Here is a 23192-nt window from a genome sequence, read left to right as displayed (position 1 = left end):
GTACTTGTAGATATCATCATTTCAGGGCAGTCATTCTTTGCATGCTTCCATATCAACTTTGAGAGTTAATGACCTATTCTTTCAGAATTCACAGGAATTCCACACTTTTTTTTTCTTCTTCTTTTTTTTTTTTTTTTTTTTTCCATTGAAAGGATTTCAAACACCCTAAAACTTTACTGACAGTCCCTTGGCTGGCATCCTATTCAGTAAATTGTTTCTAGTAATCTCTTCAGAGTCAGGGGACTTGTAAAATAATACTGTACTGATACTTGACAAATACATAATGTCAGAGAAGAACAACCCTGGGCAATCATATAAAATTTCTAAATACTCCAAGATGTCACCCCATAATAAGCAACATTCTTTTTCATCTCATGGTATACATGTGTTTGGGACTATTGATGGTCATACCACAGAAGTCTCCTCTCCATAGAAATCATGTCAGTGTGCTTGACTGGACTACGCTGGCCTAGAAGAGTAAATTCTTACACTAGTTCAGCTGCATTTGACTTTCAAGTGCAGCCTCTGAATCCCCAGTGTTTTGCTGAGTTCTTGGGTTTGCATTTTTTGCTGCTTGGTTTGTTTAACAACTTACTGTTGCCTAATAAATCAAGGATTATATCAGGGCTAAAAATAACCTCCTCTTCTTGAAAAGGAAACAAAAAAGCAAACATGAGCATAAGTCCATTTCACCTCATGTCCCTACTGATTCCTTATCAGATGTAAACATTCTTGATCCTAAACTCCATTTGTGTTCCTCTCTGATGTCTGCAAACATTCCTCCTCACCATAAGCTAGTGCCATGCTTCAGGAATATACTTGTTTGGAAAAAAACCCACAAACCCTCCTGAAGCAGGCTGGGGGCTTTATGATAGATAATTTTCTAGATTTTATTGAAAAATAAGACATGTTAAAAAAACTTCATTAAAGAATCTTGATCATAACATATGACCTGTGTTCAGAAAATTTTGAAAGTTCATAGCTGTTGCTTCACTAATAAAAGGTTTGTTAATAAAAAGATCAAAATTACAGCAATTCTCAAAAAGTGGTAAAGTGTTAGAAATACTGCCAGATTACAGACAATATGATACTGATGCAAGGGAATCAGGAGAATATCACAGCTGCAGTTGGACATGACTGTCACCTACAGCATTTTGCAGGAAGGTTGTCTATATGCCTTGTCCATGTAGCTAAACACAGACACAACAAGGCAGACTCTGTGTTCTACAAAATCTTCACTTGTGGTTATCACTGGACACGTTATGCTTTTAAGTTTTGGATAAGTCTCTTCAGCTTTAAACATCTTCCCAAATTATAGGGGCAGAAAGAGTTTAACAGTAACTCCCAACTTCCTGCTTTCATATGCGGATGGTGAAGATCTACAGGCACACAGAGCAGTGTTTGTCCTGAGCATCACAATTAACCTTTGCCTTATGGTAAAGGCATAGTCTAGCCAGAGGGCATGGAGAGAGGATAGTCTGAGCAATGTCACTCTCCTGTGGCCAGTGATAAGCATTCTATAGGGTTCTCTTCAGTGGATCCAAGGTCAGGAGATCTGTTTTCTTCCTAAACTGAAAAAATATGTTGAATCCTGATGTGTGGAATCAGCTAATGCTTCATATCACCTCTTATCCAGCAAACTGAAACCGGATGGAGCAAAGATGCTCCTGGGATCTAACTGGCTGTCATCCTTTCTGATGTGTTAGCTGATGAAATCTCAGTCTGGACCAGAACAAAGTGCATGCAACTCATGACCTCTTGTTCCTTTCTGGGAGAAAACAGACTGAGGCAATGTTGGCAAAACTCACACTGGGAAAAATGTAGAACAGAGCTCCAGCTGCTCCGCTACTGCACATGCTGCTTCCACAATCCACATTTCAACCCCTTCGTATCTCTCATGGGAGTCTGCAATAGGAATGAAGATGCTGCATCTTTTCTGCCAGTGCAGATGGTGGGGTGGGCAGAGTTGGTATGGTTGAGATGAGCTGAGCTGCACTGACTGCAAGTCTAACTGTGTAAGCGTCACTTAAATAAATTGCCTTATCTCATTTAAAATTAAGAGAATGTCATTGAAAAATGCAATCACATGACTGTAATTCTTCCTTAGTTCTTAGGCATTATATTTCTTTTTCAAATATAGCTTGCTGATGATCAGGGATTGGTGTTGATGACAACTGTTGCCATGCCAGTATTTAGTAAGCAAAATGAGACTGTAAGTACTCAGACTATTTCAGTTATGTGATAGTGAAGTTCCTTTCAGAGACCTAATAAGATTTTTAACCTCTTCTCCTTATTTGGTTTGCAGTTAGTATTGTTTTGTTAGTGCAAAAATAATCACAAATAACTATCATCTGGAAACCACAGTAAAATAATAAATCCCTGTGTCTAGATGATGCCAGGCCTTAGAGTTTTCTTACTTTTATATTGCCATTGTATAGCAAATAATCTGTATGCTTTGATTTGCACAGCTATGCTTCTATTTCATAGGCTGTAAATGTAATTAGTCATATGTGTATATATGTTTATCTTTACTAATTTAACAGGGTATTAAAGAAAATTACATCTACTTTCCCCTTAATGCTTCATCTTTCTGGGAAAGAAGCAAGTGACATATTTTTAGCAGTAGTTTTTAATTAACTGTTTTTCATAGGAAGTTTACTGTTGAGGGACTCAATAGCCATCAAAATTGTGCATGCCTTCTTCGATATGAAATGCAGTTAAAGTACAAAGGAGCAATATAATTGATTTAATGATTGTTTGATCAGATGAATAGTACCAGTATCTGCTTTCACCACTTTTAAAATATTATGTCTGTTATCTATTAACTTCTGCAGAGTAGCTGCAATGTGAAATGAGTGGTGAGAACGTTCATTATTACTGTGATTCTGAATGCATTTTCTATTGTTCTTTTTAGAGATCTAAAGGGATTCTTCTGGGAGTAGTTGGCACAGATGTTCCAGTTAAAGAGCTTTTAAAAGCTATTCCAAAATACAAGGTAATACACAAATGATCATGTCCTTTATACTCAGTATTATATCTATAATATAATTTATTTAGCAAGTTAATATTGTTTAGACTGATGTAGCTCTATTATTTCACTCATTTTCCACAGCAGCTTTAGTGTTGTGTTGTCCCATGGCTAAGTGTCATTAGCCATGAGATCAAGTGCATTTTTAATGCCAAAATCAATATAAGGCTTGAATTTCACATTTTTGCAGATCACAATGTGCTCTAGAATCTAATATTCTGTATTGTCCATAATAAATTCAATGGAATGACTTAAACATAAAATATAACCAGAATATCACACAAATTTGCATAATTTTGTATGAAAAGTGTATGAAAATCTGTCCATACTATGGCTTAAAGTTTCCTTCCCCAATTCCATGTCCCAAATTAGACATCTCCCTCAATTAAAGCAAGTAGCACATTTCAGGAACTTGAACTGTCTGCCTGACCAAGTAGTCTCCTGTCCAGTATTTGCAAGATATTTCCCTCTAATTAGTTTTCCAAGGCCAGGCACATCTCTACTATAAAGTTCTTAAAAATAATTATAAAAAAATTCAAAATTTGATGTGTTTCATCTATTATGAAACATTTTGTAACTTTTCAGAAGTGTAGGCTTCAGGCAAATGCAAAGAGGTAATTACTTTTTATTTAAATCTGATGCAATATATTAGTATTTAGCTACTTATGTCTGAAATGCTTTACTACAGTGCTGTTTTATTCCCAGAGAAAATTAAATTAGTGTTTTCCAGTTAATTCCAAGTGCATTTATTTGCAAGCATGTAACACAGTATCATAGACAGCTTTTGAAATAGCTTTTGACACATACTTATACTGAGCATATATTTCACACTTTCCTCTTACCCTGCTGCCATGCTTGCATTTACTGGTTTCTGAGAAGGTAGAGGAATAAGCTGACTTGTGAGTGCCTTTGAATATTCTTAGAGGGTTTTTTGTGGATTAATTCTGTTTAGGAGGAAAAGAAATTATCCCATCAATTTTAATTCTGATCTGAATACATTAGCAATTGATTGATATTCAGTAACTGGAAAGTTTAAAAGAGAATTTGATGGAAATAATGCATGAAATAATAGCAATAATTTTGATAAAGTCCATTGGAGTAATTTCCTGGGACCTGAATCCCACTAGACTAGCTGCTATGCAAACACTGTGTCAGTTGGAAGAATGTTTGAAAGACTGTGTCAGTTGGAAGAGGGTTTGCAGACTATGGGAAGAGCCAGTGGATGACAACACACAGCTACTAAAACATACTGAAGAGAGACACTGCTGGTCAGGATGAATAATACAGAAGGTCCTCAGTGCACTAACCACTAAAGTTAGTTAATTGCAACTCATATTCTTGTGTATGCAAAAAATATAAAATCTGTAGAAGGCAGAAGAGAAGGGAGCAAAATTTGGAGCAATGAAAATCTTTGGAGCAGCCCTCTAAGGAGCTATAGGTACAGCAAGTTTTGTTTCTAATGAGAAGGAACAAAGGTGTTGTAGTAACTACAGAAATGAAAGCCTGGCTGTGCATGCATGGATAGCAAAGGCCATATCACAGTAGTGTCCGGTGTGACCTACTCTAGGTGATCCTGTTCTGGCAAAGAAGTTAGACTAGATGATGTTTACAGGTCCCCTCCAACCCCTAACATTTTGTGATTCTGTGTGTTATTCAAAAGTCATCAGAATACAAGAACCTAGAGAGAGTGTGGGGCATGAACACCAGGCATAGCAGCAGTGGCAGTTTTTTAGAAAAGGAGAAGATAGTCAGGAAAACTGACATTTCTGGGTTTGTCATATGATATTATAATATTTATATATATACATATATATATATGTGACAGGTTTTATGTGAAGTACTAGGTGATTCTCTTTTTGAATACTGGATTTTTAATTTGAAGGTACATTTTATATTGCAGGACGTAACACAAGAGAGAATTATTGCAGGAGGTACCAGTATCATGTAATACAGTTAGGTTAGTGAAATCACTTGAGTTATAGCTTCCAGTCTCACATACCATAAACATTTTTGAACAGTAAGAAGACCATGCAATTGTAAGAGCATAATCACTCCTGGGACCCATTGCTGTAGAAGAGGCATGTGAAATAAAATTCACACATGGGATATAGAATGATTGGTTAGAAATAGGATTCTGCTGATCTGGAATTCTCTCAGCTTGGATGAGGTGGATTTTATGCCGAGGAAGATGAATAATAACAATTAGCTATTTTCAGCAGTCGTTATCTAAGCTAAACTCCCCCAGATGTCTGTGGCAGTTTCTCCTGAATAAGGTGGGGTTGGTTTTAGTAATACTTATCATGTGGCATTTTACAGCAGTTAGAAAATGGGGTCTTGTTTCTGAATCTGTCATTTAGAGACAGAGTTCAAGTTTTAAAATGGCAATACTGCTGCAAACCAAAGCATTTTAAATGCAGAGAGTTTAAAGTTTCACTTATTGCACAACACACAATAAAATACTACCCTTGGAGCCTGGGTATGCTTCAAACAGACAAATATTTTTTGCTGTGAAGCATACCACCCACATTTGTTTCCTTACCTGGCTTGCATTGCTTGGATGTCATTCTGCAGTTATCAACACAGGCAATTATACTTGAGATCTGGTATCTAGCCAACAGCTAGTTCACTTGTCACACTATAATAGTTAAAATATGTCCACTGTTATTATTTGCCTGTTCCTCCTTTATGAAGAGATGCCAAGAACATATCACCCTCTACTACTTTCACTGAAGTTTATTGCTTCAGGAAAACCACTCATTTATGAAAGTCTTCTATATAGCAGATACATTTGACCAGGTACAATCATTCACAGAGAGATGGCACACATCTACCTGGTATGTTTTTTTCTATGACCTTGCCACAATATCATATTCTGGTTTATATTTCCAGAACATTACAGAAGCCAACAGACTTGCTGTCCTACTTGCCTCTTAGAAATGATTCTGACTTGTCAACCTTGCTCACATTGCTTTATGCCAGACAAATTCCTGAAGAACCACTTCAGCAAAGCATTTCAGAATATACTGAAGTAAAATTAAAAAGTGGTTAGTAGTGAGAAATGGAAATGCCAAAGCAAAAGAGTTCTGCATCTTTGGGTTGATTGGTTGGTTTGTTTACACTAAGAAGGGATGTTTGAATGACCACTTCAATGATCTTAAGGTATATATTTTGCATTCAGTGGGTGCAATCAACTGTGTAATAGGCATATTCTGAAAAGAGTAGTATTGTTATTTACATAAGTACAGTGATTAATTTGATTGCATATAGCATTAGATCTCATAACACATTTAATTGCTCTCACATGATCTCCCATGGTTCCTTAGCGAAGATATGTAAACTTCAAGGACTTCCTTTAGTAGAAATATGCCACCTTCTGTGGCTTCAGATGAAATTAACAGAAAATCAAAGTGCATCTAAGACCAGAAGATGTAAATATTACATATGACAGACCACTGTTTGCTCACCGTAACTGCACATTCAGTACCATCAATTTAAATGACTCTTTTACAGCATTTCTTCAGCAAGTAAACTAAGCTGAACCTAGCCACTCCTGGGGAGGTCATGCATTTCCAGTATCCCTTTGCTTTGGCACATGCTGTGCTGTATGCCACATGCCACGGTGACTCATACATACATCTACATTAAATTCACACTAAACCACATAGAAATAAGTGCCCTAGATAGCAGACCGTTTGTGACATTTTAAAATTGTGATGTATGTTGAATTCATCACAAAGACAGGTTCACATGTTCACAAAATGTCAAGGATCAGAGCTTTGCATATGTTGCAATGAAATGCTGTGTGGATAAGGGTTATGAATGCCAGCTTTAAGACCTAGATAACTAAATTCTTGACTGACTTTTTGAGAATTTACTGGAAACTATGCTAATTAGTATTTCTTTCTCATTTACTGTTACAGTTAGGTATTCATGGGTATGCTTTTGCAATTACAAACAATGGATATATTTTGACTCATCCAGAACTTAGGCCTTTGGTAAGAATACTGTTTACTTATCTATTTTGTTTTGCTATATATGCTGCATTTAATGTGCAAATAGCATAATATAAAAAAATTAACTAGAACAGACCAGCTACTCGATATTGCTTTATAACACATCTTAATTCCTGGTAAATTTACCTCTGGAAACAAAAATTAGGATGAAAAATATCAAACAAAATAAATACACAATTTGTTTCTGCAAAAGATGCAGGACTCCATTACTGCAAAATGGCAAAGCCAAAAATTGCTATGATTATGTTCATTTTACATCGCAATGGAATGCTGGTATGCTCTATTACTATGTAATAACCCCTATTTGTCATGTTAATGTGTTAAAGATAATTTAATGTATGTGAAAAAATTTCAGTAAAGCATATTCTTAAGCAAAAAAAAAAAAAAAAAGGGGCACAAGGGGTTTTTATTCTAAAAGAGAAATAGCAGCAAATTTTACCTTTATTTTCCCTTATCTTGTTTGCATTAGTCACAGTAAGAAAAATAGAAGTGCTTGTTACATAAACGTTTATCAGCTTAACACTCTAGAGAACTGGTTCATTCTTGATTGCATCATTGTTTAGGAACAAGACTTGCAAGTGTTCCATCACTATTAACTCCAAGCAAAGAATCAGTATTAATAATTCCACTGCTGCATACACATGGACGCCATATGTGTTTCTCATGCAGGCACTTCAAGTAATGCCCAATTTCAACAATATTTTGGTAGAAAACAGAAATATTAAGTGGGTGGATATTTTTATATAGAAATAAAATTATTGAAAAGCATGATTTATTAAGTCATTAGCCTATCTGATGCTTTCATTCATCAAAATAATCTGTCTCTCTAAAATTCGGGCTGGGAATTACACACTTAATTAACATTTGCATTTCCACTTATTGTTTACCCATTTATTTTTTAACCTGAGTAGAGCTTATAAAACGTTCAACAGGAGGAATTCCATGGCTGAATGGAAAGACATTTTCTCAGTAACTTCACTGTAAAATAGGCAGACAATCTAAAGGCAAAGAAACCTGTAGAGTATCTTGGAAGGAATTTAAAAATAAATGGTTTCATTGTAATTTTTCTTCTAATAATATCCAATCTAATAATTCGATGATTTTGGATGATAGAATTTGTCACTGCTGTGGAAAGGAAGGCAATACCCATAAAGAATTTGGAAATTTCTCACCTTGTTGGTCAGAAGAATACTATTCTTAGAAATGCTTCTTGCAAAACTATCCCATTGGCTCTTTTACCATTCCAGTGGTGAGTCACTAAAGCTCTGTGTCCAGGCATAAGTAGCTCAGACCCCACTCGGTTAAATTAACCTGCTCCAGTAATTTTTTTTTTTTTTTCACCTCTATGCTCCCCACAGATGATTTCTCATAATGATGAATCTGTATATCCTTCTTTCATAGGAATTAGGACCTCTGGAATCCAAACATATGAATGTTAGGGAGTGAAAAACTTCCAGCTGCAGGAGAAGCTGGTTGCTCTTTTGGAGAATGGAAAACTCAAAATCGATACCTAAACATGTCAGCCCTCAGTCAAAACCTGGTTTTTCTCTACAAGATATTTCATACTTGAAGTGTGTAAGTGCAGGATTTATGAGATTCATTCACCACACCTAGACCTATCTAGTCCAGAATCCCATTTCCAGCAGCATCCAAGATGATGTTACATTGTCCAGCAATCATTCCTGAGGAAGATGCAGGAACTCAGCAAGAACACATGGAAAATCTTGTAGCAGTCAGTAGAAATTTTCAGAGTTCCAGGGAGGCTTCTGTTCATAAATATTTGTATCTGAAATTTTAACATTTAGACTTACTAGGGTTGATACTTCTGTTATCCATGCTATCATTTTTGTCATTCATTTTATGAGCAGCTTTTATTTTGACTTTTATTTTTAAATTTCTTTAGAAGTAGTTCTTATTTTGTGAACATGGAAAGCAGAAGCTTTTAATTTATTCTGTCTTTTCTATTTCTTTGTGTGATAATTTGATTATTATGTCATTGAAGCTTCTCATCACAGTAAACAACTAGTATTTTCAGTCTTGCTGTGAAGTATTTCTACTCTTACTTTCCTTCATTTCAGCATTTTGCTGTCATGTTCTCTGTATTTTTCTGACCTCTTATTTATCCATTCACCATGTTCTTTCCTCTTCCAACTGAGATTGATGAGCTTTATTTGGTAACCATAACAGAGAATAGGCAGCAACATGGGCTGTACAAACCTCCTCAGAGCACTGGGATTACATACAAAGATTTTTATTGCACATTCAGGTCTCTTCTCCTCCTTCACTGCTTTATCTCAGCTAGTTCATCCATGTCAAGTGACTATCTGTGTAAATTTGCTTTTATCTCACATCCAGCTGTACTACAAGCATAACCTAAAAATTGCTTCAAAGAGCTGAAGTTGCAAGCACACTGACTAGATCTAGAACTTGTCTATCATAACATCTGGCATATTTTCCTGTAATTTGATATTTGAGAATTTGTATTAGATTAGTTATGTTGATTCACCTCATTGGCTAAACTGCTGAAATAAATGTTGTCGTGCTTTAATATAAACTTTTTGGTTTTTTGTGGGAAATGGCAATGCAGGGATAAGTTATGAAAACTTTTAGTTGGTATAATGGAAAATGTGATAAGGAATTGGTTTTAGTTCATGATTGGCCACTACCTTCATAATATTTTTTCTTTATGTATTAAAATCCATATGCTGGGTGGGTTTTTTTTTGTTTAGGTTGTTTTATAATTTTTTTGTTGCTATTGGTTTGGGGTTTTATTTTTGGTTTTGCTTTATTTTTAATATCTCATTCTAAATTGGATATAAATGCATTGTTTTTATAGCATTCCTCAATTTTCATAATATTAAAATCATGACTTGATCTTGATTCCTAAAAATGCTTTTGAAATGTACAGGTATCACATGCATATCTGATACCTATATTTGCAAGATAGAAGAATATATATTTGGAAGTTCCCTGTGTACATAGGGAACTGAAAATACACAGGGTTTGACAATGCATGCATTTGCTGTATTGTCCCTTTTTCTTCTGGCAAGTGACGTCCTTCATAATACTTCACAGAATCATTAAGGTTGGAAAAGACCTTTAAGATCATTGAATCCAACAGTAACCCAACTACCATGACTACTAAACTATAGCCTGAAGTGCCACATCTACAGCTTCTTGAGCACCTCCCAGGATTGTGACTCCACCACCTCCCTGGGCAGCCTGTGCCATTGCCTCACCACTCTCTCAGTAGAGATTTTTTTCCTAATGTCCAATCTAAACCTCCCATGGCAGAATTTAAATACATTTTTCTCATCCTATTGCTGCTTACATGGGAGAAGAGACAAACACTGGCCTCATTACAACCTCCTGTCAGGTATTGTAGAAAGCAATAAGATCTTCCCTTAGCCTTCTTTTCTCCAGATGAAACAACCCCAGCTCCCTCAGCTGCTCCCCATATGACATGCCCTCCAAATCCCTCACCAGCCTTGTTGCTCTTTTCTGGACATGCTCCAAGACCTTAGTGTTTTTCCTATACTGTAGTGTGCAGAACTGAACAGAGTTCAAGCTGTGGTCTCACCAGGGCCAAGGACAGGGGCATGATCACTTCCCTACTCCTGCTGGACATGCTAGTTTTGATACAGGCCAGGATGCTTTTGGTCTTCTTGGCCACCTGGGCACACTGCTGGCTCATGTTCAGCCACCTGTCCACCAGCATCCCCAGATCCTTTTCCACTGGGCTGCTTTCCAGCCACTCTGCTCCAAGTCAATAGTGCTGCTTGGGGTTGTTGTGAACAAAGTGCAGGACCCAGCACTTGGTCTTGTTCTATCTCATTCTGTTGACCTCAGCTCATCAATCCAGCCAGTCCAAATCTTTCTACAGTGGCTTCCTACCCTCAAGCAGATCAACACTCCTGCTCGGTTTAGTCTCATCTGCAAACGTGCTATGGTGCCTTAAATCCTGTCATCCAAATCATTGATAAAGACATTAAACAGAAGTGGCCTCAGTCCCAAGCCCTGGGGAACACTACTAGTGACTGGCTGCCAGCTGGATTTAACTCTATTTATCATAACTCTTTGGGCCCAGCTGTCCAGCCAGTTTTTAATCCAGCAGGGTCCACCTGGCTGTGCCATAGGCTGAAAGTTTCTCCAGGAGAATGCTGTGGGAGCATTTGTTACAGAATAGATACTTCAATAAACAAAAGGCAATGAAATCCAGGAACGGTGGGTAGCCTTAATTTAGACTGACAAAGGGCATTATGCTTTTCTGTATTTCTGTTGTAGAGGCATGTTTTAATGAGGAAAAAGGTGGGGGTTTGTTACTATCCCTTGCCCCAGTGTACATCTTGAAGGCACTTATTTCGTTACCATATACAATACTCAGTCTTTAAAATCAAAATTTTGGGCAGTAGCCCATAAACTGTCAGCTACAGGGAACTCATTGTGATATAGTCATGGTCTGTTAGTTTTTTAGGTTTTATTGTTGGAAGAGTAATTTTTACCTCTGGGTTCTGTCAGTAGTGTGTAATGGGAGTCTCCTGTTGACTTCAGTGGAGTTTTTGAGAATGAAGTGATTGCTGGCTTGGGCTCTTAAATTAATATTGCAGGCTGAATCCTGATACCATTGTAACTAGTGGCAAAACATTCCATTTCTGACAGTCAGTATGCAAAAATAAGCATATAGGACTGGAATTAGATAGTTCACCAGATATGATCTAAAATTATTTGGATGGGTTAGATTTTATGTTCAAGTTACATTGAATACTGACTTGATCCACTCTGGTTTATATTGCTGTTTTCCTGTGGTGATGTAAATACTGCTAGACTCCTGAGTTGCTAATCCCAGTGACCATATCTGTTAGTTCTGAAGCTGACATAGTGCTTTGTAAGGAATTGTCTTATGGGACACTGAGCAGACAGGCAAACAGTCGCTGAGGAAGTGCTTCCTGTTGCACCAGATTTTTATCTTATGCTGACCAGTATATTTAATCACTAAGCAAGCTACATTTTTGTGCTGATTATCCTATTGGGTTTATGTTTAAAAATGTTTTTCTTGGAGATTTCCTCTCTTGTTTCTTCTGCTTCTTTTTTGGTATAAACTTGGCTTTCAGTTAGGATGAGTGGTTGCGTGTGCATGGGCAGCTGGTGGGAGTAATTGAAGGAGAGGAAAGTTCTTTCTATATACTTATAAGTACTTGTAGAGGTTTATGGCAATCACTGAAGTAGATCCCAGACTCAGTGCTGGCTGGTGATTGTTGCCATAAAGGAACCAGGAAGAACTTTTGGTTGCATTTTACTCTAAAAGACATTACAAGAGTGGTAAGTGTTGGAAAACAGAATCATAGAATACTTCCAGTTGGAAAAGACGTTTAAGATCATCAAGTCCAACCATTATTTAATTCTTCCAGGTCTGGTGCTAAACCATGTCCCACTAGCCATCACATCTATGTGTCTTTTAAACACCTCCAGAGATACAGATTCAAGCACCTCCCTGGGGAGCCTGTTCCAGCGTGTGAGAACCCTGTCAGTGAAGAAGCTTCTTCTAAAATCCAGCCTAAACCTTGCCTGGTGTAGCTTGAGGCCACTTGTTACTTGGGAGAAGAGATCAAGCTTCCTATAACCTACTTTCAGTGAGTTGTGGAGAACGAGGTCTCCCCTTAGCCTCCTTCTCTGCAGACTAAACAATTGCAGTTCCCTCAGGTGGTCCTCATAGGACAAGTGAAAATGTTTATTCTGTTGTCCCTTGTGCAATGTAATACAGCAAAGCCTGTTTGTACTTTATTAGCCCACTTGACGAAGAAGAAACAAATCATAATAATCAGGGAATAAGGAATCCCCTGGAAATTCCTTTTGGAGACTAAAAAGACAGAGATTGTGAGGCCTTGCCAATTAATGGCTGGCTGTAAGTCACCCGTACGTTTCACACGCACAAAAGCAGTGATTTTATTTTCTCCCTTCCTTTTCTTGCGTTTTTCTGCTCACATCTTTGGTCGTGCCACCCGTTTCTCGCAGCGGTGACCGGCTGTCCTGATCGTGACTTTCGCTGGCGCTGCCGGGATTACGGTCCCGGGGCAGGGGCCGGCTCCGAAGCCGAGTCCGGGGCCAGACCACGTCCCTCGCCGGCTCCCGCGGCAGGAGGGGCAGCGGCTGCGCTGTGGGACAGCGGCCATGCGGTGGCGCCCCAGCACTGCCAAGGGGCCGCGGGGTGATGCCGCTGCGGGGCAAGCGGGGCCGCGTTTAGGAGGGTGTGTGTAGAATCCAGAAACTCCTCTCAGTTGTAATTTAAATGAAAAAAAAAAAAAAGCCTTTGCCGTCTTTGTGCTGTACTATTATTATTACTATTATCAACAACAACAATAATATAATCCTAGTGGATGAGTAAGTTTTAAATTATTTTACACACTATATCCATTTTAGGGTGCATTTGCTGTCAAAAATACTTCAAAACTCAAGAAACTCTAGCTGATGGTAATGATATTTCATTTCAAAAAATCAAATATTGATGTAGCAGAATTCTTCTATATGCTGCGCTTTGGTTTGAAGTCTGTATTTCTGCAGAGTGCTCTTTTATTTTTCATGAGAGAATACCTAAAATAGGATGATATAATTTTGAATTTTATCTTGCATTTTAAACCACAACTTACTGTTTGGAAAAAAAAAAAAACAAAACTAATTGTTTGGGAGTTCAAAAGCCAGTTTTGAGGTTTTCAGGGCAGTAACCTGATTTCTGAGGCTCCTTACACGTTTGAAATGTGAACATGAGGATGAAGTTTATCAGCAGAAGTTATTTCACATTTAATTGCTTATCCTGTTAGCACTTGCAGTGTGCTAAGTGTTATTCCATTAAATTTTCAAATGCAAAAATCTCATGATGATATAGTTTATCAAAGAAATGAGTTTGCTGAATGTAAAGTAATGAACAGGTGGCATATACTTTTTACATACACTTGAAAACAACCTCTATATTAATCGTGGCTGATTGCCTGTTATTGTAACTGTCATTGTGTAGTCTGTTAAATGTTGGTGCCAGAGGAAAACTGCTTTCTTAGGAAAGTGTAGTGGGATTACAGAGAAATTAAGGAATGCTGCTGAAAGATTAGTGTCTGCCATAGTTACAGACTGACACATTTGTGAATCTTATCTGGTGTTGCCTCTCAGTCCTAATATTTGTGTGCTTTTCAATGAATAACAGCAAGATTGTATGCAGATTTTGTGAAGTCTGTGGCTGTTTTGATTTGTAGTTGGCAATGGAATTTCTATTTTCATTCAGGCAGTAAAGAGAGGGGGTATTTTGTGGGTTTTTTTGGGGTTTTGTGTGGTTTTTTGTTCATTCCCCCCCCCAGTAATTATCAAGTTCATTTAGGGTAGAATACTTGAAGTTTCTAACCAGGAGCTCAAGTTCATTAATTAAAGAAAACTTGCGTTCAAATTCTTCCACTTTCTTCATACTTGTAAGACTAACAATGTGTTATGATCTATGAATTAATCTAATAACATCTATGATGACTAAAGATTTTGTGATATTTTGCAGTTAAAATAAAAATCCTCTGTCTGAGAAGACTGAGGCATATTTTCATATTCTCAGGGTAAATTCTGACAACCTAGTAATGGTGATTTTTTTTGAATGACTATATGTAAATGTTCCTTTTATCACTGTAAACCAATTAAATTGATATAATATTTTCTTTAAAATGATATACATCTTTACTCAACTTGATCACTCTTAATAGAGCAAGTTACATATAGAAATCAAAGCCCAGGTATATAATGCAATAACCTCACCAAATTGTGTTGATGATTTAGCCACCTAAGTTTTCATTTTAAATTTAGAATGTTGACTGTCATGATATATCTCATTAGCTTAAAGGACCTGTTTGGGGTTTTGTTTAGTTTTTGTTTGGGTTTTTTTGTTTTGTTTTGTTTTGTTTTGTTTTTTAAGATTGCAGTAAATTCTGGGAAAATTTGTTTCTCCTAATATAGAAAAACAGAGAAATCCAAGTCTCAGGGGAAACATTAATGCCTCACTTAAGCAGTGTTAGCCTTTCATAAGCAGCAAATCTCATTTCTCTCTGGGGAGTCCCGCCTGGAACGTAAGATAACCTACACTTACCCTTGCTTTATTCAGCAACTCCATAAAACTCTACAGCTGTAGCTGACAGCAGAATATTTAAATGATTTGAACAGTGTAAATGCCTCACATTCATTTAAATAACTGAAGAATTCAATCACTTGAATGCCAATGATGATTCCTATTGGAGTTTACATTTCAAAAAAGACAGCCCATCTGAATCCCAGTGAGAGCATTAAATTGCTATCTAATTAGAAGTGCAAAATTACATATATTTAAAAGATAATTAAAGGTTTGAAGGCTGTTGAATAACTGGTTGTACATATAAATGAATCACTGAAAATTTGTTAGCAATATGTGAAGCTTTCTTTTATTCTTTGCTTTCGGCTTTGAAGTTAGGTATAACCGAGCTCATGGGTTTAAGTCTGGTAGTATTAAGATAAAGGCAGATGTTTTCAATTATTTCTACTCAAACCCCAAATAATTATAAGCAGCTGCCAGTTTTACATAATCCCAAATGATAAGGTCCTGAGAATGCAAATAAAATCCTAAATAGAGTGGTTGGGTGTTTTTTTCCAGTGGAGTAAATCACATACATGTTGCATTGCTAATCAACTGCAATCCACCTGAAAACGTGAGCTCAGCTGATGTGCTCTTTGCCCATTCTGTAGGTGTGTGACTTAAAGCTGATTTTTGTATTTGTTTTTACCTCACTCCATATATTCCCGTATTTTGTTTCATCGATTTAAACATTACTGCACCATTTGTAATGCAAACACAGTATGAGTGAAAGTAGACAGAGTAATTTAAAGACATGTAAGAATTATGTGGCATAAGAATTATTTTCTTCTATTACTTTGCCAGTGGGTTCTTCTGTGTACATGCTAGATTTAATTATTCCTACTTTTCTGCTGCCGGAAACTTAGAATTGCATTATTCTCTTTTCCTTAGCAAATGACATGGCTCCTGTTCATAGCTTTTCTGTGCAGTATTTCTGCAAATTTTATAGCGTGGCAGTTTTTTCACTGCTGTCTGGCATGAAGAATCAGTCCAACGTAACTTTTTTTTTACTGCCCACCATAACCTATGAACTTTTGGATTAACATCTTAAATAATAGGCTTGTCGTGAAAGTCTCCTTTTGGAAAGGGAACTTGTTCTTCCTACTTGCCTGAGATAATCAAGACATTAGCTCTTCTAATATTAAAACAAGAAACTATATATAGAAAGCAACTTTGGTTTTGACTGGACACCTCTCAGTGTTCTACAAATTGAAAAGATTAAGAGCAGATCAATAAAAGATCATTGCAGGCCACAAACTAGAGGTAAATCATGAAAGTATCACAAAAGATAAATGAGGATCATGTGAGCAAGGAAAAAATACCTTAACGAATGAAACAAAGATCTTAAAAAACAAGCAGTAGTGATTTACATAGGAGATAGGATGCTGCATCGTATGTATTGCCAGGCAGAATGTTTTGGATTTATACAGCGTGTGGTGAGGGGAAGCTCAGTCACTGCAGGTGAAGTTATATAAACAGGTGAAGAAGTGAAGGGATTTCTTCACTACTGGGTTTTGGGGGTTTGGTTTTGTTTTGTTTGCTTTTGGTTTTTTTGTTTGTTTTGTTGTGTTGTGGTTTTTGGCTTGGGGTTTTTTAGTGGTTTCTTTTTTTTTTTATATGAGAGCATGAATCAGTCTATTGAAGTGATCTCTTCTATCTTCTCATGACATTCTTCTGTATTTTCTACTACCTTGTCTTTGTCCCATAGTATTGAAACTCTAAGCATTTAATGATGTAAGTATTCTTTTACTAGTGGACTAATGTTGAAGGACTTAATCCATATTTAAAGCAATTTGGAATTACTACAATCCTTCTGGAAAAGTAGGAAGGAAATGCCTCACACCCCTTTCTTTCTGTGCACATTTATGTAGCAAAGAGGCATGGCTCTTTTGGGAGAAGTGCTTCACTCAGGGGTGTACTCCACTTTGCAGCCAGGAAAAGAAGCAGTAACATACTCATGCCTTATTCTATCCAAAGGTGACACATTTGAAGGACTTGTGACAGAATCAGGTGATTCTGCTCCTAAAGTTGGTATAAACAGAGGTTCCCTTTGCATAGTCACTCAATAAGGAATAATGTGCCTCAGAAGTAATCTATGCTAGGACAGATAGTTGGCCAACGTATCAGTATCTGCTACTGCACTGACTATGTGATGTCAGGTTCAATGTCATTTCCATTCAAACAACTGCAGGATTTGCATTATGTCAATCAGATCTAGACTAGAGTGGTTGTGTTAGTGTCCAAAATCTCAGCAAAGGGAGGTAGCTGAATAACTAGGTAGACCAGGGAATTGAAATAGTGGCACCATATTCACTCTGTTTCTGTTTTTTATAGCTATATGGGAAAATGTGTAAGTTCAGTTAATGATGTTTTCTTCTGATATTTGTTCATTCAGTCTTTTGTATCAAACTTTGTAGACAGGAATTCTTTCACAGAATGGCTTACTGTAAGTTACAGTTGGACATGCAGTTGCACTGTGTATTTAAATACATAGAATTCAAGCTCAGCAAAACATTTGCATGTGTTCAAGTTTGTCTCCTTTAAAAAAAAAAGATCATTCTCAGATCATGTTTAGATTAATATGTTATTCTGATTCTGAAGTACTAAGTCACAAAGATGAAATTTAATTAATTTATTTTGCATTTTAGGGTTGGAGGAGTATTTTTAGTTCTGGTTCATCACTTTTGTACATAGCATAGTAGTACGGCAAGGAGGAGCTCTCCCTTGAAATTATTTTCTCTCTCTGGGTTTTCCTTATTGTTTAGTAGATACTTCCTTGCTACAATATTTTCTAACAGACAATTCCACAAGTGTGGCTAAGCAGGATGCTCCCAAGGCTGTTATCACTGCACTTACTCTCTCCTGGTTCCCCTTGTCCAGATGGAGCATGTCTGAGAAATTCTAGTCACCTTAGACCCAAGGTTTGCATCTATTAAGATGTAGCTTGCTCCCTTCATGATCAGATTGCCACACTACAACTTTATAAACAAGTGGATGGTCATATTTAACACAGATGGTTTAGGACTGCTTGTGTTAAATAAGTAAATAAAATGTCAAAGCAAAGAATTTAGTAATGGCACATGTAAATGGTTGTATATGGAGCAGTGAAAAAATGTGATTCAGGCTTTAGAGAGTACACGTCACATGTTGTTTGAATCATCCAGTGCTATAACAGATTGGCTGAGCCTCAAATGAAAGATACTGAGCAAGATAAAGCTCATTCTGATTACCAAACAAAATATTTTCCTGTGTTCTTGCCACAAACAAAAATGCTAGGGCTATCAAGTGGTGTTGAACAGAGTAAAAGCGTCTTGTCTTGTAGTCCAGAAATTTAAAAATCTTCAGGTTTTGTTGATTGCTTTCTTTGTTCTCCAAGGGTTACCCACTGTATAATATCACCATGCATTTTATACTGGCCAAAGTAGATTAACAGCACACAGTTTAAATCTAGCTCTTCTCCTCATGCACTTCAATCAGACTAATTTAGTAGAGCTCTGACTTTCTATCTTTCCCAGTGGGTCTCTTAATAATTTGTTTCAATGCTTTATAGTAATCTTGCAGATGGGTTTGACTTGAGCCTTCAATCAGTATTTTATACTTCACTCAGGAGTCTAGAAAGTAGCTAGAGAAGAATGGCCAGTTGAAGGGTGGTGTTATAATGAAGTATTTTACATTTGATGTCCTTGAGTTTGTTTTTGACCCTAGTTACATAAGCATAAAGATAAGTAAATTTACTGCTGCAAATAAGATAATGTCTTCAAAGATTAATTTTTTAAGCAAAACTACCCAGATGTATAAATAATTATGATTTTTTTTTAATTTGTTTTGGGTTTTTTTTGTATCCTGTCCTTGCTGAAAGCTTTTTTTTTTTTTGTTTTGTTTTCTCTGCAATTTTTTCCATAACTACAACATGAACCTACTATTCACTTACTGAATTCCTGTGTAGATAATTAAACTGTAGCCCCTAAACTATAAGACCTGAATAAGGGATTAGGTATCTTGGCACTTTCTTAGTTCCTGTCTTACATGTGTTTGAGAACCGTGCTTTCAGTTCCTTCAAGTGCTTTACAGAACCTAGTGCTTGCTTGAGTATTGGGATTTTGGCTTTGTTTCTGCTTATATGATTTTCAGAGGCATGAAAGTTTCCAATTCCAGCTTTGCTGCAGAACTTTGAATGTTTATCTAGATCCTCATTGATTGCTTTTGGATTTTGTTTTTGCTCTATGAGTGGAAGATGTACAAGGTGAATCTATATAATTAGAATGAATACAAAACATAACTGTGATGCAAATAGTTCACCTGAAGTTTGAAGCCTGCTTTTGCTATCAAACACACAAGATCAGCTCCTGTTGTCAAAAGTAAGGATTTGCACATGTCTGAGAATGCAGAAGCTCTTCAACATCTGTGAGTAAGGATGTAATTAAACATTGGAACCAGTACAGGAGCTGTTTGCTCTAATCAAATAATCCCAGCTAACTTCTGTATAACACTTTTCAGATCTCAGCATTTCAGAGCTTGGCTGTAAACATTTCTGTCATAGAATGACAGAAACAGATCAAAGATTGTCTTGGTTAATTGGTGCAGTGACTGAGAGTAGACATAGTTACTCCTTGGAAAGATAAAAGATAATATTGGTATAACTGTAGCCATAAAGAAAGCCTTGCAAAACATAGAGCTACAGAAATCAAGCCCTACTAATGAACTGGATGATATCCTCTCGTATTTTATTCTTGTGTGAGCTATGTTGGCTGCAAATGTTGTACTTCAGTATTTGGGTATATTTATCTCTTTGGCTATCAAAGCTGTCACGTAGTAAGAATTAATCATAGCACTGAGCTGCTTGAATTCACAGCCCACTGTCTAAGCATGTGCTGAAAGCAGAAATTCTTTACATCTCTCTACCCATCTGCTGAGGCCAGAAGTAGATAACAGAGTTTTTCCAAGAATTGTGGCTTCATGCAGAGGGGGAAGAACAGCACAGGAAAGTGACCTTCAATTGCATCTGCGTGAATTCTCAGACTGAGACACCAACTTGCTAGAGTGGGTTGGTTGGTTGGTTGGTTTTTTTTGTTGTGTGTTTTTTTTTTTGGTTTGGTTTTTTTTTGTTTTTATTCAGAAGAAGAATGAGAATTGGTTCCAGATTTTATCCTACAGAGTTTCCCAAAAGAATCATCTGTACGAATAATTGGAGTATCCAAGTTATTATGAGCAAAACTCTACAGCACTACCAGTATCTCAAAATCTCTTTGTGATTAAGATTCAGTAGTCAATGTTTTTAATTGCTTGCTGCTCTTCAGGAAGATTTTGTCATGCATATTTTTAAGTACTGTGGTCTACAAAAACATCTATGGGATTCACACAATAATCTTTTAATTTAGAGAGTAAAAAGTGTGGATAGGAATAACTTTTTAATGCCCAGAGAGGAAGCTTTTGCTTTGGCCTCTATATTCTCTCTCTGTAGTCTGCAGAATGTGATTGAAAGTTCCTGTACCACTGGTGCCAGTGATGAATTGGTTGACTCAAGCACTAACAGGTTTGGTTTATAGTTGGTCCTGCCCTGAGGGAGAAGAATCAACTATCTAGACTGCCTTACTGGTACATTTTCTATCCTTCTATGATGCTGTGGTTGGGGAGTTACAAAAGAATTTGGGAAATTTTTCACAGTATTCCAGTGTCTCATCTCATATTTAGAAAGACATGTGGTTTTCTCTCACACTAACATGTATCATAAAAGAAAGCAGATTTTACATTAAGCTGATCCTCTTCCAAATATTTTTTACAAATATATTCTCATAATTTTTCTTAACCAGTTATGATTTTTCTTCACAGATATTCCTAAATAAATTTTTCATCTTCCATCAAGCAAAATTTTTGTTCTTTGACTCGTAGGCTCTCAGATTTTGAATATTCAGCAGAGGGCAGAATTTCCTACATTATAAACACCTCGGTGCCAAATCAATTTGTCACTAGAATGTTTATTTTAAATGTGCTATTTACAGTGTAACAGTGACTAGTGATAAAAACCTATAAATTATCATTATTAATGTATTGCTTTTTCCCTTATGAAGTTGTAGATAAAATGTAGTATCAGCAAATGTTAACACCATACTTCCCAAGACTTACAACTTATCTTGTTTAAAGAGAAATGGGTAAACATTTTGTTGATAAGCTTATAGTAAATATAACTTCCTGTACAGCTGAAAGAGCTAGTTTGAGACATTTAACATAAACTACAAGATCAAGCTCTCACGTATTTTCTGTATGGGGAGAGAAGGTATGCCTGCTGAGTTGTACTTCCCAGTGTGTCCATCAAGAAAAGCTTTATATCATGACAAGAGGTCATGCAAATAATTGTGTGATGTAGGATTTTAGTTCACAGGCAATGTTTATATGGCAATGTGGTACACTTTGTGTGAATGAAGCTGCCTAGTGTTGTGTGTGTTGCATACAGTCAGCATGCATCCAGCAAATTTTTAAAATCCTCCCATACAAAATATTTGTGCAAATAAAACAGAATGTGCTAAAGATGTCACCCTTTTTTTTTATGCCAGTATGAGGAGGGGAAGAAACGAAGAAAACCCAACTACAGTAGTGTGGATCTTTCTGAGGTTGAGTGGGAAGACAGAGATGATGTGGTAAGTGGTGTTTTTTAAAACCCTGTCAGTAGACATTGTTACATCCTACAACTATAGCTGGAAACTGTTTAAGTAGTCATTAGAGAGGCCACCTGACTGCTCTCAGGAAGGGAAGAACAATAGCTCCTTTTACTTCATTCAGAATTTTATAACTGTTTTGTGTTGGTTCTTCCTCACACTTGTAGCTTTGTAGCTTTGGTAAGACTCATCACCCTTTCATTCTCCATGTATCCCATTGTGTATTTTTTCTGGAAAGCAAATATAGTGCTAGGGAAGGGAATAGAATATCTCTTTAGAGGTGGTCCAGACAGCTGCTCAAACTCAGAACTTGAAGGAATGAGTTTAACTTCTCTCCATGAGATCCCTATTTCCTTAGTGGAAGTAATGAGAGCTGTTTTCCTTAACGTACAAAATCAAAAAACATTAGATGAATAAACAAAATTGGATTATTTGACATCTGTTCAGAGCACAGATTCACTCCACACTCCTAATTTCAGACATATGGGTAGCTGCAGAAGCATGCATTCTATGTCTATCAGCTGTTAGGCACACAATCCTTTCCGTTAAACTCATTTTTCAGAGCTCCATCTACTCTGCAGCTCATGCTTTATCTTATTCTTTCTTACCTTGCAGGCTTAGCCCTTTCTGCAGTACTGTATCAAAAGCTTTCCTTATGTCCATGGCTTAACCTTTGCCTGGTCTTTCTGTTACTTCCTCAATAAATCTGATTTGTTAGGCATGATTCGTTTTGTGTGAATCCATGCTGACTGTCCTTAATTAAATCGTAACTTTCCAGGTGTTCCCCTTTCTGTCCTGTAATTTAGTTTTCCCCTCAAGTTCCCTACTGCCAAAGTCACGACTGCATGTCTGTATTTTTCATAGATGTCTCCTTACTCCCTTCTCAAATATCAGCACTGTGTTAGTTTGTCTCAAGTCCCTCATACCTCTGCTTTTGCAGAGAGGTTTTGAGTATATCCACTGAAGGTTCCCATATTTACTTTGTCATGTCCTTCTGAAATCTGGGATGGATCACGTACAACTGCCCCTGGAGTCTTGTCAGTTTTCAGATGTACTAATTTCTTGATCCCTGTTCTGACATAAGTCTATGTTTTTTTTCTCCCTTACAAAATATATATCTTACATTCCTCCCTCTCTCCACCCCTTTTGTGAATAGTGAAACAGTTCATTTATGTTTTAGGCAATCTGTTTCATGAGGTGATAGATTGTCCCCATCCTCCTCTAGGAGGTCATCTTGCCTCCTTATTTAAAATTCTGTGTTGGAGTGCACTCTCAAAACTTTTTTTTGGTAGTGTTTCTTGTATAGCTTTGTGCAATTCTGTATGCATGCATTGTTTAGTACTTCCACATTAGATTTTCAGTCTTGGCAA

At 36.8% G+C, this 23192-nt stretch overlaps 1 protein-coding gene across 1 annotated transcript in view; it reads left to right on the top strand.

Annotated features, from left to right (window-relative positions):
• CACNA2D3 (calcium voltage-gated channel auxiliary subunit alpha2delta 3) overlaps positions 1–23192 on the top strand; it is a 409143-nt gene that overhangs the window by 294681 nt on the left and 91270 nt on the right. Inside the window, exons 15-18 of the mRNA XM_054387292.1 lie at positions 2141–2212; positions 2915–2995; positions 6949–7023; positions 21721–21804. Of these exons, the coding sequence (XP_054243267.1) occupies positions 2141–2212; positions 2915–2995; positions 6949–7023; positions 21721–21804 (312 nt within the window). The remainder of the gene's footprint in view (positions 1–2140; positions 2213–2914; positions 2996–6948; positions 7024–21720; positions 21805–23192) is intronic.

The sequence above is a fragment of the Indicator indicator genome, chromosome 15, assembly GCF_027791375.1.
Source record: "Indicator indicator isolate 239-I01 chromosome 15, UM_Iind_1.1, whole genome shotgun sequence".
NCBI classification, from domain to species: Eukaryota; Metazoa; Chordata; class Aves; order Piciformes; family Indicatoridae; genus Indicator; species Indicator indicator.
The sequence above is the reverse complement of the archived record's forward strand: the minus strand, read 5'-3'. Positions and strand labels throughout refer to the sequence as shown.